A 17,036-nucleotide genomic window follows, 5' to 3' on the forward strand; every position below is an offset into this window, starting at 1 on the left:
GTAAGAACATTTACAAGATTTAATTTGCCCTTGATTTTGGATAACCTGATAGTTTTGAAGCTTTCTAGATTACCTGTGCAAGGGCAAATACAGTATATGCTCTGGTAGAATGCATGTGCCAGTAATTTTCACATTTGCATTTAGGGTTTACTTAATTCATAGAAGAGTCATATTTGTTTATATTTTGGATTGTCTTCACAATTTATTAAATAGTCTTCCAAAAAATACTGTTATTCTATGGCATTTAGAAAACAATTGACTTATTCTGAATATTCTATTCCATTTCCCATGTATTAAATTCTTTCAACTGGATAAATAATTCAGACTCACTGACACTAATCACAATCCTATCACTTAAGACCGATCACACTGGCCGCAGATATTCTAGAATCTCTGCTTTCTTGATGAGATTATATATTCCAAGCTTTTTGGTATTCCAAGCACATATTCCAAGCTTTTTTGTTCTTCAACTGAAACATTTTATTCCTGGCTTTACTTAGCTTCCAGTTAACTGCAAACATTTCTGGTACTGGGCTACAACATATCATTTGGAGAAATCAGTTTAAACAATGAAGACACTGGGCAATCTACAGGCAGTTCTTCCATATAAATAAAACAATGACCATATCTCTTAAGAGTAATGAAAAACAACTGTGTAGTTTTCACAGAGCACTGAAATAGTGCTCTGCAAGTTGTAGATACTACTAACTGATGGAAATAGCACATTATTCATAGATTATTCAAGAAGTTAGAGGGGGAAAAGCTGAAAGTAGTAGCAGCAGTTCTAATTACAATCAGACTTTCCATAAGAGGGCTCTTTTTAAATTGGGTCGAGGATTCCTCTAAATGCATGGGGATTTCCAAGCACATGTTGCCTCCAAAAGGGCTCTCTTCTAAACAGGCTATTATTGAGTTTCATACATCTTACTGTATTGTCAGTTGTGAATAAAATTTGCAAAAAGCTTTTTAGAAAAATTTTAAAATATGCACAGGTTTCTAAACATGTGCAAATCCTTCTACAATAGAGGTTGCAATAGCATGTAATTTTTAAAAGTAGCATTATTGGCTTTAATTTTTCCTCATTTCATTCATGATTTAGTCGATAACTCATTTAAAATTTTTTCAGGACGTCTTGCCCAACTTCCAACTCAAGTTAAGATATCCTTTGGCTGCTGCCTTGGCATATACTCTTGTGTTTCTGTTAGACTGCAAGAACCTTAGGAACCTTTTATTCATCTCCGCATTTAGTGCCTCGCACACAGCTTATATGGACTCTAGGTACAGGGAAATCCTGATTCTCTTCTCTGAGGACTCTTGTTATGAGGTCCCTCTTTGAAGGTGACTTAAATGAAAAGTAGAGAAACATGCTATATCCATTTTACCATCTGTGAAAGAAGGATATGGCTTTCCATTACCTATCTCAAAGGAGTCAGACAGAAAAAGCTGAAAAATGTTTTTTCACATTTAGTGCATCAAGCCACATTCAAAAAATTCTATGTAACTATTACCAAGGAGAATTATGTTAATGGTGGTGTAAGATGTAAGAAAGCGCAGGGCAGACCAGCAAGATCTTACGTGGCCATTCACTGTCCCTCACTCCCATAGTAAAATACAAGTGAAGAACACCTGCAGAAAGTTAAGCGGACATTTTGGCGGCCTACAGAACAGAATCATAAAGAAGGTCTTCCCCCTCCCCCGCCCTTTTCTGCTCTATCATCTATATTATGGAGCACCAGAGCTTGGAAAGCTTAAGACCCAATTATAAAATTATGAGGGACAAAACCCAAACCAAAACAAAAATACAGCATCAGAAATGTTCCTTAGAAGTCTAACATTTTGTTCCAAAATGTTCTGCATAATAATTACTGTTAATCTGTACTGAGTGGCAATGATTCACTTGTAAGTATAATCCCAAAACATGAAAGATCACTAAAATTGTATTTGCCCATTCTTCCTTGTACTAATGTTAACACAAATATGAAAGCAGACTTAAGGAAATTATGACTTATCTGTGAACACAAGACAGCTTTAACTGAGAATATTGGCCCTGCTTTTTACTCTAGTGACATGTTCCTACTTTTTCAATAACCTGGAAAATAAATATTTGAACTACAATCTCCAATAAATTCCTCTATATTTGTTGTTAGTCTTAATCACCTTTCGCTTGTCTGCTTAGTGCCTTTAACTCTTAGATGTTGCACCTGGAGATTGTTGCTTACTTTATGATCTAGGTTTATATGCCCTTTAATTGAAAGCAAACCGCCTTAGATAATCCTGTGACAACAATGTTACAAGGTCCATTTTCCGTTAAAAGGCAAATAGAAATATTAGGTTGTTCTCTAAAATGAAGAAAAACACATAAAAATACATCATAATCTACCATTCCATTTCCTTTATCAGAGATAAAACCACACAGACTAAACTGCTTCTTTTGTGTGTCTTTTTCCTCCAGTTAGGGTTGAGAGATGCAAGAATTAAAATTCTCAATGACTAGTGTTTTCTTCCTGTATGACATTTCTTTACTGAAAGATTTCAGTCATACAGTATGTTCAATATTTTTATACTCAAGTTACTTTAACAGTCATATCAACTTTGATCCAAAATTCTGCTTAATAATTTAATCATTATATACTGAGAGCCCTTCATTAAAAAAAAACTGAATATGGAATGATAACAGGAACATATTCCTCACTCTTAAATAGTATTTGCTATTTGTACATGGATGTTAGAGTAAGTTTGGAAAGTGACAGGGAAAAAATATGATGTAAGATGATATTTTTAAGGGAATATAATTTTTATAAGATAACTTTATTAGTTTTAAATAGCAACAAGACCACTGATCAAAATGAAACAGGACCTATTCCTACATAACTGTGTGTGAGATGTGAATATCAAACCCTGGAGTTTTTACAGTGTTTAGCCTGCATGGATGGACTCTGGAGTTGAATGCACCAATTCAAAGTACTCTTTATTAAAAAAAAAAACAAAAAACAGGTCCAATAGTTATTGCTGATGTAACTGTTGGTGCAGCAGAAGCTCAAAGCTTGGCATTATCTTTTAAAAACCAAGACATTCTAGTTAATATCACAACCATTAAACCATGGGGAACAGACTACAAATATCGTTCTAAGCACCTAACTACAGTTTTCAAATAGTAAGAGTAGAAAAAGCTATTAAGGTTATATATTCAAATGCATACAATGAAGGGATGGATATCTCTCTGGGATTCCACCCAAAATTTGTTGATTTTAGAGAAAAATCAGTAAGTTTCCAGGTCTTTTTTTGTTGTTGTTAAACGAAAGACACTAGAAAAATTGTTTCTATTCTTAACCCTACCAAATAGCACTTACTAGACAAATACATACTGCTTGGTAGACATACGGTAATGCTTCAAAACATGGTTTTATTTTAAGCATTACACAAATGAAAAGATGTGCAAGTATGTTATGTCATGGGCTGCTACTCTGTCTCTAACAGACTGCATGTAGCAAGCTGTACCAAATTTTAATAGTTTGTATCATTAACTATTTTTCTGTCAAAGTGTAAACAATTTAATACACACTGAACAAAACAAAAATCAAGGTCTCCTTCATATTTGTCCATATTGATATTTAACACAGCATGTCACTGAGCAAATCATCCAAACTATAGTTGGGAGATAGTTTCTAAGAACTGATTTTGAGAGCAATAAGTTTAATGGTAGTCTAAACCTGTCTATTCACAGTCCTCAAAACAGAACAGAACCCATTGTCCCATTAAATAAAAAGTCACTGGATTTTTTTTAATGGAAAGTAATTTCAGAGTTAATAAAGTATTAGTATTTTTTCAATATGGTGAATATCCATATTTCCTACTTTAACCCATCCCCACCAGTGTGAAAAGTGAATAAAGACAGCAACATGTTTTAAAAAGTTAACTTATATTAAAAATATTTTGTATATGAACAACTTTAATACTACAAAGTAGTATTTCAATACAAAGCAGTTCAAATATTAACTGTTCTTTAAACTGTTAAACTTTATTATAAATTAAAATTTCTTTACAAAAAAATTGCACATAATATTTGACCACTCTTAGGTTCTGATGCACTGGCATTTGCAATAGTTTCTTTAATCTTCAAGTTAAACAGTCTCGGCAAGGAGTCCAGAACGTAGAAAGGGCAATAAACAACCCTGTTAGAACATTCAAGTGCAACTAGCAGACTTGTGGCCATGGCAGTTACACTTTCCTTAAGATGGACTGCTTAAGTTTTAAATCCTGAAATGAAGAATCTCAAAAGATTTAAAAAGGAAGAACTAAAAGGGACTGCCTGCTTTTTAACTGTAAACACAGCCCTGGAAATTAAATCCCAAACAAGAATCTCTCAGGCATCAGAGAGTGTCAAGTGAATCAGGAATAGCACAACATAAAGGGAGAAAGTAAAAAAACAAAACAAAACAAAACAAAAACAAAAACAAAAACAAAACAAAAAAAAACACAAAGTAAAATTAAAATAAATGTCAGTCACTTTCAGGAGCTATACTTACGTACATGATGTTATGAGAATCTGGAAGGGCCTAGAAGCAGGCCAAACAGGAAGTTCATTTATCCAATTGAAGAGGATCATGTTCATTGCTTCCGGTTTTAAGGACAGGATATTGTAGGGACTTGAAATGATCATTACTGTCTGCTTTATACAGACCTTAGCCAGGGATCAGCCTAATCTTGAAGAATCATTCAAATAATTTTGGCAATTATTATAAGGACTTAGAACTGACTGCACCCAGTGTTCAGTGATTCTTGCTTTCTGTTTTGTTACTGTTTAAATTTAAGAGCTCATTTAGGCTGACTCCAATCTCTTGGCACTTGGAAACTAGTTTTCTCAGGTTATCAGTTTTACCTCCTTCTGATGCTTCAAACAAGAGTTGCTGTAAAAGATAGGGAAGTATAGAAATAAGACATAGCTAGAGTTTGAGCATTACCACATCAATGGATATGGCACATGCAGAAAATTTATAGGAAAACATCAAGGTAAAATAAAAGATAAAAAGCATTACATCTTTCCATAGTGATGCACAAAGAGGTAACTTCTGTAAGGCTCTCTGATATAAACGGTGGACCTATAAGATAGATACACACACAATTCCATCAGAAGACATGGTGAAAAAAATACCTTCATAATCCTATCTGTTTTAAAAGAGTGATACTTAGCAAAATACTAACATTCAAGATATAATGGTTGTGTTGTATTTTGTAGTTTCCAAACATTTATTAGAGTACTTGAAATGTTAACGTCTATGCCTTAATCCTTTTAAACTGAGAAGTCAATAAAAGGGGCAGAACAGCTAAAAGGAAAAAAAGAGACCCATCTGATATTCAATTGTAACTTACCTCTCTTTGCCCCTTTAGAACAATCTCAGCAGCAATGGCTCTAAGGAAAAAAAAGGAATATAGAGAAAGGAAAAGAAAAATTTATATATCTTTGCACAAAATGAAACACCACTGGCAGAATACTGACTGTGGGAATCTGAGTACAAAACTTCCTGAAAGTAACAGGCTACACTTCCAAGGAGGGTAACCTACAGTGAAAAGAAAAATTCAACAATTTTTATCAACTTTACAAGAATAGAGCAGACCAAGTGTTTTGAACATCAATAACGCTCATGAAAAAATATATATTCATAATTACTAGTGAAAAAAATCCCTGGCCCTAACACCTTTAAAAGAAAGAAGAAATCAGACTATAATGGGGGAAAACCCCACATTTGAAAGGAGATGGTCTTATAATGTCTGTAAATAGACTTATTCATTTGATAACAGTTTTGTTATCTAAACATTCTCCTTCAAGGAAAATTAAAAAAAAAAAAAAAAAAAAATCCTGTCCTTTTTTTGCTTTTAGAAGCAGTTGTTAATAAGCACTCACACTCTTAGCATTAAACCACAGCAAGTGCCAAAAACAAATCTAAATTAGAGATCTGTCCAGAAAGGGAAAAAAATAGATGTCATTTCAAATGATTTACCTGTCTGGAGCAAACCTTATACATAAAAGCAATAGCTATAAAAACATGTACATGATTGTTGCATTACATTTTCCAGGTGGCCAGGCATGTTGGGATATTATATGTAAACATCTTGGCTTGAAGTTTCAGAATCTGAACATTGCTTTCTTCCCATTCATGTTGAAGTAGCCTGTAAAGTATATTCAGGAAAATGAACAAAGCATTGCAAGTACAGGGAACCTCATATGTGCTCTATGAGCAGAATGTCTGGTGAGGTATAAAGTCTGGTTAAATTCCATCAAGGCTATTAAGCAAATATTTGTAGAATGCTTCTTATTAACCCAGGGAAAGGAAAGTGTAAAACAAAATATCAACAGATCTAGTCAAGGTCTACGCTCATCTTCAACAAACTAAAATGAGGATGAGGGAAGAGACAGAGATGACCACAAGAAATAAGTACCAAAACACAAAGTAAGGATTTACCAACAAAACCAACAATCACCTGTATTCTAAAACACCTATCATGCTAAAAAAAATTAGCCTCTGCAGATCAGCCTGTTTGCTAAGAAATTTAATTATAAAGATAATGATTACTTCTGTCACAACCTGTGGCCTTTAAGTTTTTTTTCAAATTCACACATTTTACCAACATATGTGCTAAGTGGTAGGCAAATACTTTAAAATACAAAGAAATATTTGGTAAATATTATGAACCATAATAAACAAACTTATAAGATACAATTGACACAGTGGGAATTACTGCACAAATGGAAGCTGAAGTATTCACATGTTAAAGTATCTTTTTGGAATTAAAAACAGTTGTTGAGGGTAAAAATAGGTCTACTATATCAGGGCAGAGAAACCACAGAGAAATGCTCAGAAATTTCCTTATTCTAATTGAATGTATGAATCCCTAGATCAATGCTTCTCAAATGTGGTTTGAAGATTTAAGTTTTGGAATTCACATTTTAAAAGAGAATCCTAGAAGATTCCAATGCATGTTAATATTTGAGATTAAATGATCTGTGAAAATATGAAAACCTCTTAAGCTATTACCTTTGCCATGTAAAATATGTTTATTGCTTGTAACACACATGTGAGGACAGGTTGGTATGTGCTTGAGGAACACAGATGAACTTACTTTAAATTATTTACCCCCTTACAATCTATAGTTTTCTAAAGTGACCAGATTTTTAATATTGGATGGGGGTGGGGGGTTACCAAGGATTGAACCCAGAGGTTCACTGAGTCATATCTTCACCTCTTTTTATTTTTTAAGACAGGGCCTCCCCAAGTTGTTAAGGCTGGCTCGAATCTATGATCCTCCTGCCTCAGCCTCCTGAACCACTGGTTTACAGGAGTTCACCACCTTGCCAGGCTACATCAGACTGTATGAATAGGTAATTTAGCTTAACAGTTCTGAAATTAAAGTAGTATATATCCATGACAAAATAGTGGAAGTACAGACTATTTTATAAAGTTTTCAAGAATCATTTTATAAGATGGACCAAAAGAATTTTCTTTCTTCTTACCTCAGTGCAAGTCCAGAATTAGTTGGCATAACTGAGCAAAACCGTTCCAAGGTTTTGGAATGCTGGGTCTTTGGAACACAGCTCAAATAAAAGAAAATAACCTGTAAAGGTTGAGGGGGAGAAAAAAATGAACTCGACCAAAATGTGAAATCCAATTACCTATGTGTTTTAATGAGAAAACCAAAATGGCCTTTAAGACATGAATGTATAAATTATAATAATGTATGATGCTGTTATAATTCCTACCATTAATTATATTAGTGACTTTCCAAATATGAATTAGGAAATATGGTCTAGTGATGAGAGCCATGGACAGAACACTGACAAGAAGCCAGGAGTCCGGGTTTTCATCCCTGAGTCTACCTTTACTTGTGGTATAGCTGGGCAAGTCATAGGGCTATTAATACCTGCCACATCTTGCTCATGGAATGCCCGAGTGTAAATGACTTAATGTCCATAAAGTGGTTTGAGATCCTGGGATAAAGAATGGCATAGAAGTACAAAGCATAATAATTGGTTATCCTGATTAGCAACAGAACCACCCATAAAAAACAAAAACAAAAAAACATATATGTTCTAGTGTATACTGAGCTTTAGTAGGATCGTTTGGCTTACGTACACTGCACTAAAAGGGTCTGTGAAAATAAGCAAAAAATCCTTTGTTTCATTACCTATGGTAAGACACCCTTTTGTAAATATATCATTAATTAGATTCTCCTCTTAAAAATTTAAACCACCTGACTTCAGCTTTCTTACGCTGTATTTACAGTTATCTTTGCTTGACAAAATATTAACAGAAAGAGCAGCTACAACAGATAAGCCCATTCTTATTTATTTTGAAGTTTCAAAAGTTTTTCATTCAGTAAAATTTTTAACTACTCAAGCAAAATATTAAGATATTATCACCACAGAATCCTTGGTTTGATCTTTCAAATGTTAACATCCTTCAATTTTGCTTCAATGTTAAATTTTCTTCAATATAAGACAATCAATATGCACATTTATCTTAAGTGAATCTTAAGGACACTGACTGTTCCTAAATTTTGAAGAAATAAGAATCACAGTCAAGAGCAGTAAATGCTAGGAAAATGGTCCTAAGAAAAGCTCTCTTAATATAAAATAGTAGTCATTTTTAAAGACACTTGGTTCTGTATAAACATCTAAAGAAAAAAGTTTCAAGTTCTTACCCTATTATGAAATTCATAGTTGGACCAGTAATCAGCACTGCTAAAAGGAATAGGGTATCGGGCAGGGACTGTAACCAAACATCTATTCACTAAATCAGTAAAAAATTTGAATTCTTGGACTTTATTTCTGGATCCAGCAGCTCTATTATTGGCAAAGACAAGATAACTGCCAAAAGAAAAATATTATAAATTTAGAAAAATTAAGTCCCCAAAAGCTAATCCCCTTCCCCCACCCTATCCCCTTATTCTAAAATCCCATTCTTAACAGAACAAAACTTACTCCATCCAAATCTTCTGTACTATATCAGATCTCATGGTCACTCCTAAGGCTGCCTCATATGCTTCCACTGTCTCTTTAATACTTGATTGAAGAGGATGACAAAGGCTGTTTAAGAAAGGAAAGAAAATACATGTCTACAGGTCAATTTTATTAAGCTAAAGAAATGACAAAGTATATTTTTAAACATCACAGATATTATTACAATGAAATCTTTCTTTTGATCTTTCTTCTTTAGTATGTAATAAACCATAGCACCTCTTCAATTCTGCTTCAGTGACTAACACGAGATTAGTTCTAACACAGTGTAATTTGGTAGTAAATAGCAAAATGCAGGCCTAGAATGCAACATTTCTCTCCATGGTGGATAATGGCTCACCAGTAAATCAGCCACAAATAAGGAACTTGGTGGTTAAATATGTCATCATCAAAATTCCCTTTACATAAACGGGCTGGAATGTCAAGTGGTCCTGGGATATTTAAGAGATAGCTGAGAAAAAAAAACAAAACCCAAATATTGTTTGAAATTATGCCTGTACACACACAGATTACAAATAATTTTTTTTAAATCCTAGGTTTCAACTTAAAGTATTTTAATAAAAGAATGAGACTTTCTATTCATGTATATACCATCTCTTTGGTCACATCTCTAGAATCATATATTTACTCAGAATTTTACTGTTTTATACCTATATGAATAACTCCACCCCTAAAATGAAAGTTTTATTCTATCTTCAATATCAAACAAACCATCATAATCTAATTAAACCTAATTTAAAATACAAAAGAACAAATGAAACTAGCTATCATCTGAAATTTTCTCACAAAAAATGTATGCTTTCTTGTGGCAAAAAAATGTACTTTAAAATTTACAAAACCTGGTATATAAAAAAGATCTCTCTCATCATACACTTAACACACACACTCATATGTTTAATACTAGACATATCAAAGTATACTCTACAAAATATTGATAAGGAACTTGTCAAAAAGTGGTTCATGATCAAATAAAGTTTGGAAATGTTGTGCATCATTTCCCTTAGGAAAACCACAATACATAGTAGGATATTAAAAGTTCTAAGAAGCTGACCAGTTTAAAAAAAAAAAAAAATCTACTGGACTGATGAATTCAGCTTTCCTCCCAATGTATATGAATCTGTGTATATGTAATACTTACCAGCATCCTCAATAACAATGTTTTTAAATGAAATACACTGATCTTGAACATAGAAATCCAGTACAATGATTTACCTTTGATTTTTAAATGACTGAAGGTAATGAGTTTTAATAGATTAGGCTGGGGTGGGGGCAAACACAAGAAACAGGACATATAGAAGTCAGGTTATCATCCTGACTTTATCATAACTAGTTATACTATCCTGGGTTAACCACTTCACTTCTAGAGATCTTAGCTTCCTCAACTGAAAACTGAAGTGAGTCAAAAGAAATAATTTTCATAAATCCAATTCATGAAAGACTATATATGATCCAAGGTTAATTTCAGTAAAATGAATGAAATCCAAGTTGATTTTTCTAGATATTCTCTTAATCTTCAAAATGATATGCAATAGATGAAAACTGCCTCATCCAGTTCTTTCTGGCTGTCATCTTTATACTACATGTCACCCAGAAATAGTTGATAGAATTTGATTCCAGGTAAATATTACAGTGCCAAGTATTTTTCTTTATAATTTCTACTCATAAAATTAAGTATTTTGAGGGCTGGGAGGATAGCTCAGTGATAGAGCACTTGCCTAGCATGTGTGAAGTTCTGAGATTGATCCCTAGCACCTCCTCCAAAAATAAAATTTTTTTTCAAATATTTTAAATGTGTTAAGAGCACTGACTTTTATTAAAAACTAATTATATTTATACATTTTAAATATGTATGGATAATAAGAATGGCAATACCAAAAATACTTCCTCCACTGCCATTCTCCTTAAATCTAACACAGAAGACTTCGTAAATTAATTGAAATGCATTATTTTTGTGTAGACAAGAGCTGGAGTATTGCCTTAAATAAACTAAGCAAAGGCTTTTCCTAACTCTTGGTGAATTATGAATCAGACTATTTTATAAAAGAATGACTTGGTAATGATAAATTATTAATAAACAATGTTTGGAGGTAACCTATTTTCAAATTTTTATTGATTCTGTTATTTATTCTGCCTAATTAAGCTGACATCAAGAAGATCTGAATCTTTGATTAGTTACCAAAGCAGAAACTGGCAGCATCTTCTTTTAAGCTAAACCAATTACCTCCATGCCCAAGGGAAAACCAGAACCAGCAAGTCTGTGAAGAGTTTAGTTCAGCCTTGAATTAGTCCTGTGCCTAAATTTCAGAAGTTAAAGCAATCTAATTTAAACAAGGGAGAAACTGGATATCAGAAAGGTGAACAATCTCTAAATTCCTTATAGAATAGTTTAATTTTTTCCATTAATTTGCATTTAAAATTATCTTGTTTGCAACATGTTAATCTGGATGTAGAGCAGAATTTCAAGCACAGCAACTAAATTCACTGTAAATTAAACTGGTTACCAAAATAGGACAGATGTAAAGATTCAAGTCTGGGAAGTAACACTGACCTCAAATCTCAAAATTTCCATGTTCACAAAAAAAAAATTCTGGGGTAGAATGACCACTTAATAAAATCTGAGTTATTTTTTAAATCTGCTTTTACCTAACACAGCTGGTTAGGGTAATGGGGTATGGTAGAAAGGAAGGTAGTAGTAGTAGCACCAAAGAAAAATATTTGCAAGCATTAGACATGCTAAGGTTTTATTTTTACTCATCAGAATTTTCATTAAGAAAAATTTAGGAGATATCCAGTTTAGGAGTTCCCTCTTTCAGTTCTTCCTAATATACAGTAATATAAGAAATCATGACAACATATTTTCCTTTTGATGCGTTTTACTTTAAGATCAGCAAACTATGCCTATTTTTGTAAATCAAGTGTTACTGGAACATAGCCATGCTTGTCATTTACATATTATCTGTGGTTGCTTACTCACTACAACAGCATGGCTGAAGTAAATCTAAAAGACCACAGGGCCTTAAGCTTAAAAATTTACTTTCTGGCTCTTAGGAATGTTCGCTGACCCTTATAGAGAGAAGAGGAAGGAAAGAGAACTTCTAAAAAGAACCTCTCCTAAAAATCATTCTTTATGAACTTTTTTTTTTCTTTATGAACTTTTGTGGCCTCTTAATATTGGAACAAGAACTCTCAGCAAAGCACACAAAGATAATAGATACAAATACAAAACTCTATAATGATACTGAGAAACTAATGGTTGAGAAAAGAATCATCTAAACTTCTTATTCAACATTTCAGAGGCTAAAACAGCTCTCTTTAGAATTAAAAAGAAAAGAAAAAGGCAGATATATTTCTTAAATCTACTTTAGATTGTCAAATAAATTATAATTTTTTTTCAAAAGTCAGAGATTGATCAGGATAATTAGTTGCTATAGGGCTAAAATTAACAATAACAAAGTAGAAGAGTTACCTGAGCCTTCCTTTGTACAGTGCCTTTAATCCAAAGAATGTAGAAATATTTTATACCTCAATTCAATTTTATTATTCTAATGTCCTCATAATAGTTGTATAAGTGGGTGTTTAAATATAAAAATCAGTCTAAAATATAATTTGTTCCACACGAAAGAATCACTTTTCCACTAAGCTATATTCTCTCTCATTTCTCTACCAATCAAGAGTTCTACAACTTACCGAAACAGATCCAAGTTACTATACTTCTCAAACCCAGGTTTAAAGAAGGATGCAATAAATTTCCGCAAAAATGGAAGAAGATTATCGCCTCGATTCTATTTAAAAAAGAGGGAGGGGGATATATATCAGGCTTACAGTGTTTAATTAAAATATTTCAAAGGAGGAGAAGGCCTTAAAAAAAAAAAAAATCACTGTTTAAGTTTCCTGAATTGATAGGTGATAGAGTTAAGTATGGGATACATTCAGCTAACTTCTGTATTCTAATCTCTGAATTACATCAAACCAACCATTAAGTAGTATATCATCCAATACTACCACAGGGTCAAATTCCATCTAACAAAACCTATTGAACATATTATCACATGTCTGACACTGTGGTAGGTGTTGGAACTGTAAAGAGGAATAAGACATAGTTCTTGCCCTCAAGAAGTTCTTAGTGTAGTATGTAAATCAGCTATAAACAAAATTACAAAGCACTGTAATAAATGCAACAGAAGAACTATGAGAGAAAGAATGAATACCTGATACATCTTGCAAAGGGCAATACAAACAGGAAATGCTTCCCAAGGAGGCTACTGATAAAGAAATCTGAAACAACCCATTTTAAGAATTAGGAGTAATTTTTTACCTGCAAGATGAAGAATTTGCACATATGATAAAAAATCTCTGCATTCTGAGGATATTTTTCAAATGCAGTAAGCCACACTGTTCTGGCTCTGTCATGCTGATTTGTTTGCAAATATAAAGCAGCAAGGGCTTCTAATAATTGGCAGTTTGTGGGACATGATTCCAATAAAGATTTACAAAGCTCCACTGCAGCCTCATACCTTAACAACAACAACAAAAAATGTCTAAATACATGAAAAGATCAATTTTAACATAGGGGTAACTGCCTGTCAATTAAATTTTACCTCTCTAGGAGCTGGTGCAGGGCAATCATATTTGTATAAAGTGGAAGGCAGACTTCTATTCTTTCCTCAATGGTAAGGCTCTCATCTGTACAAGCTTTCACCGCATCTACCCAAAAATATCATAATAACATGAATCAAACATAAAATCAGTTTTACTATGCTATTTTAACTCTAAGAGACAAAAGGAAAAGATGTCTTATCTCTTTGCTTATCCATTCTTTTTTTAACATCAAACTGCTGCCTTTTATCTGAAGGATTATCTTCAAAATCCTAAAATTTAATCTATTACTCTTACCTTCTTGGTAAGAACAGAGTCATTCCATATAAACTCTTATTCATGTTTTCACTTAAACAAGTATCTCTGCAATTACCCAAAATTTCTTAAAATTCATCTCAAAAGAAAAAAACAGAATAAATTATCTTTTTCATATTTCCTTTATCACTTCAAAGGAAATCTTTCTCTGCTGCTCCAGAGCCATCAAACATCTTCCAATAACCTAGATTCTTCCTTTGCTCCTTCAAAACACACTTTCCAAAATAGAGTTCTTTACCTGATCTAACAACTTCTTATAAAATACTACAATGTTTTACTTTGTACAATTGTCACCATCTCCTCCTTCCCTAGTGGTGATATGACTTCTCAGATTTGCAGAGTTAAGTGAACATCATCATTCTGTATCTAAGCTCTTGAAGTTCATTTGTAAGGATTCATATCTAATCAAACCTTTAAAACATCACCATATCTACTCTTTACTTGATTAGCATGTGACAATATTCTACCCTCTTCTAATTTCTTCCCACTCTGCTTTCAAGAGATTGATTATATTTCCTCTTAAGTCTCATTCACTGACTTTAGTCTCCCTTTTATTCCTTACTGCTATGCTCTTAAATCTCATATCCTCAGAAAAAATATCTCACAGCTTCAGCTACAGGTTTAGTACCTAAACATCAGAAGTGTTTCAGATTTTGGATTTTGGGTGTTTTGGAATATTTTCAAGTATATAATGAGAAACCATGGGAATGAGACCCATTTTTTGAACACAAAATTCATATTTATTTCATATACCTCAAGGTAATTTTATACAGTATTTTTTTAGTGCAACTGCATTTTGTCTATGATCCATCACACAAAATCAGTTGTGAAATTTTCCATTTATGGTATCTTGCTCAAAGTATTTTGGATTTTTGAACATTTCATATTTTGATCACATTAGGGCTGCTCTATCTGTACTGAATAATTTATTTTAAGAGCACATTGAAAACTGTCAAGTACTTTTAATATATAAACTTCTATACTAATAGCTCTCACGTCCATTTATCTATCCATAATTGTCCTTTTGGAGTCAACTTTCTCATTTCCATCTGCTAAGAATCATTTCCACTTTTCCACTTAGATGACCAATTAGTCACTAATCCTAATAAACATAGTAGTTTTCTATTAATATCACTTTTCTCAGTCTTAAATTTACTTTTTAATTTTGTGTACATTTAAAAAAAAATTTTAGTAGATGTACACATACTTTCATTTTATTTATTTATTTTTATGTGGTGCTGAGAGTAGAACCCAGTGCCTCACACATGCTAGGAAAACACTCCACCACTGAACCACAAACACCATCCCTGGGTACATTTCTTTTTTTGTTCTTTCTTCTTTTCCAGATATTTTTGTTGGTGCATTATAATTATACATAATATAGAATTCATTTTTACTTATTTGTACATACATAAAATATCTTTTCTAAGTCTTAAAACCTTTGAAATCAGCTGGGATTATTCCTTCTCCTCTTCACTGACATTTATTCTGTCCCCCCATCTCTTTGTGATAACTTATCTCGGTTTCTGGTGAGTTTTCTGACCTGTGGTAAATTTCTCTGAATCGCATTCTCTCTCCCTTCAAGCATCCCTATTGCCAATCGTATCTACCACACTTTCAAAGTCATCTGGTATCATTTCACTTACCAAGATTAATCCCTTCATTATCTAGCACAAAATTCTCACTCTATTCTTAAAATTTCCCTTCAAATCCACTACACAAATTACTATTTACTTGTTGCTTTTATTTAGCTCTATTTATTTAGCTCTCCTAACAAAAATATCCCTTCTTTTCTCTTTTTTCACTGCATTATTCAACAAGAATTTACTAAACTTACTAATACATCATAGGGACTTAATCAGTCGAGATTCATCATAGGTCATAGAAAATACAGTCATAAATAATACAAGCATCTTTGAGAAGGCCCACTATGTCACATCATAGTCCTGCTTCAAGGTCCAGCTCCAAGATCCAATTCTTCTATTAAGTCTTTTCTGATCATATCAACCTACAACAATCTCTTCGCTTTGGGTTCATGGAATATACCAAATAATTCTGTAAGTTACAGATCCTAGTTTCTTCTATAGCATACAACTTATACTACAAACTAATAAAGAGCTATATGGCATTGTATATTTAATAATTATGTCAGATGTATGGCTTTTATCTTCTGAGTAGGCTAATAAACTGTTTAGGAAGGAAAAGGCTTTATGCCCTGTATATGTCCAACAACTGATATATCATTTAGAATACAACAGCAATCAAACTCATTGATTGGTGGTGGTGAAAATATTAATTACTTGAGAAGACCTATCTTTTTAAATTTCCATCTTAATAAACTGCTTTTAAAAAAAAGTACCTAGTTTCTCTGATGCAATCAACACCATCAAACCTATGAAATATATATTATCTATATACTCAACTCATCTCCTTTTGCCATATTCAGAAATGTGTAATTTATTTATTCAGAAATTGTGTTGTGTAAGATGCCAATGCCCTTTTTATCCAATTCAACTTTTTAAAAAATTTACATAATAAACCATAAAACTAAGCTTATAATATGCAAATTTATTCCACTTAATTTTGAAGAATCACAAGTAAACTGATGTTCTAATTTATAATAGTTGATATTATAACTTATAAACATTTATACTTACCTTCAAAAACTGCTAACAACAGGTCTGGATTAGTCTTTACATCTTGAACTGCTTGCCATGGCATTACAAATGGTTCTGTGTTAACAATTCTTGAAGGATTAGCATTAGACGGATCATAAAATTTTGAAGGGAGAATGTTGAATTCAGTAAGATGTATGTAGGCCAGCCATGCCAAACATCGATCACTTGTTTTAAGATATTCAGCTACTATTTCATCATTAGCCAATTTTAATGCATTCTAGGTAAAATTTAAAAAAAATTGAAAGTGCTTTTTTAAATCACTCAAGTTTACTATAAGATTCAAAGGTAAAGAATAAAAGAGTTAACTTCTTTGAAGTCGTTCTCAAATAACTAAATAAACATTCTGATAATTACTGAATTTTGAATGAAAAAGCTCTTTAGAGATATCGATACTAGATAAACATAATTTTTACTATCTTAAAACTTATGGCATA

At 32.6% G+C, this 17,036-nt stretch overlaps 1 protein-coding gene across 3 annotated transcripts in view; it reads right to left on the bottom strand.

The window, feature by feature from the left end:
• Positions 1–3,902: 3,902 nt before the first annotated feature.
• Zfc3h1 (zinc finger C3H1-type containing) overlaps positions 3,903–17,036 on the bottom strand; it is a 48,134-nt gene continuing 35,000 nt past the window's right edge. For 2 of the 3 annotated variants that reach the window (XM_076854869.1, XM_076854868.1), the window contains exons 24-35: positions 16,582–16,819; positions 13,612–13,717; positions 13,329–13,527; positions 12,701–12,795; positions 9,354–9,464; positions 8,978–9,082; positions 8,698–8,863; positions 7,511–7,611; positions 6,067–6,168; positions 5,371–5,410; positions 5,037–5,099; positions 3,903–4,907 (exon numbers count right to left, since the gene is read on the bottom strand). In XM_076854869.1, coding sequence (XP_076710984.1) covers positions 4,770–4,907; positions 5,037–5,099; positions 5,371–5,410; positions 6,067–6,168; positions 7,511–7,611; positions 8,698–8,863; positions 8,978–9,082; positions 9,354–9,464; positions 12,701–12,795; positions 13,329–13,527; positions 13,612–13,717; positions 16,582–16,819 — 1,464 coding nt within the window. In that variant the 3' untranslated portion in view covers positions 3,903–4,769. Of the gene's footprint in view, positions 4,908–5,036; positions 5,100–5,370; positions 5,411–6,066; positions 6,169–7,510; positions 7,612–8,697; positions 8,864–8,977; positions 9,083–9,353; positions 9,465–12,700; positions 12,796–13,328; positions 13,528–13,611; positions 13,718–16,581; positions 16,820–17,036 lie in introns of those variants that run through there. The other variant, XM_076854870.1, reaches the window with a different exon arrangement.

Source organism: Callospermophilus lateralis, chromosome 4 (genome assembly GCF_048772815.1).
Source record: "Callospermophilus lateralis isolate mCalLat2 chromosome 4, mCalLat2.hap1, whole genome shotgun sequence".
Taxonomy (NCBI): Eukaryota; Metazoa; Chordata; class Mammalia; order Rodentia; family Sciuridae; genus Callospermophilus; species Callospermophilus lateralis.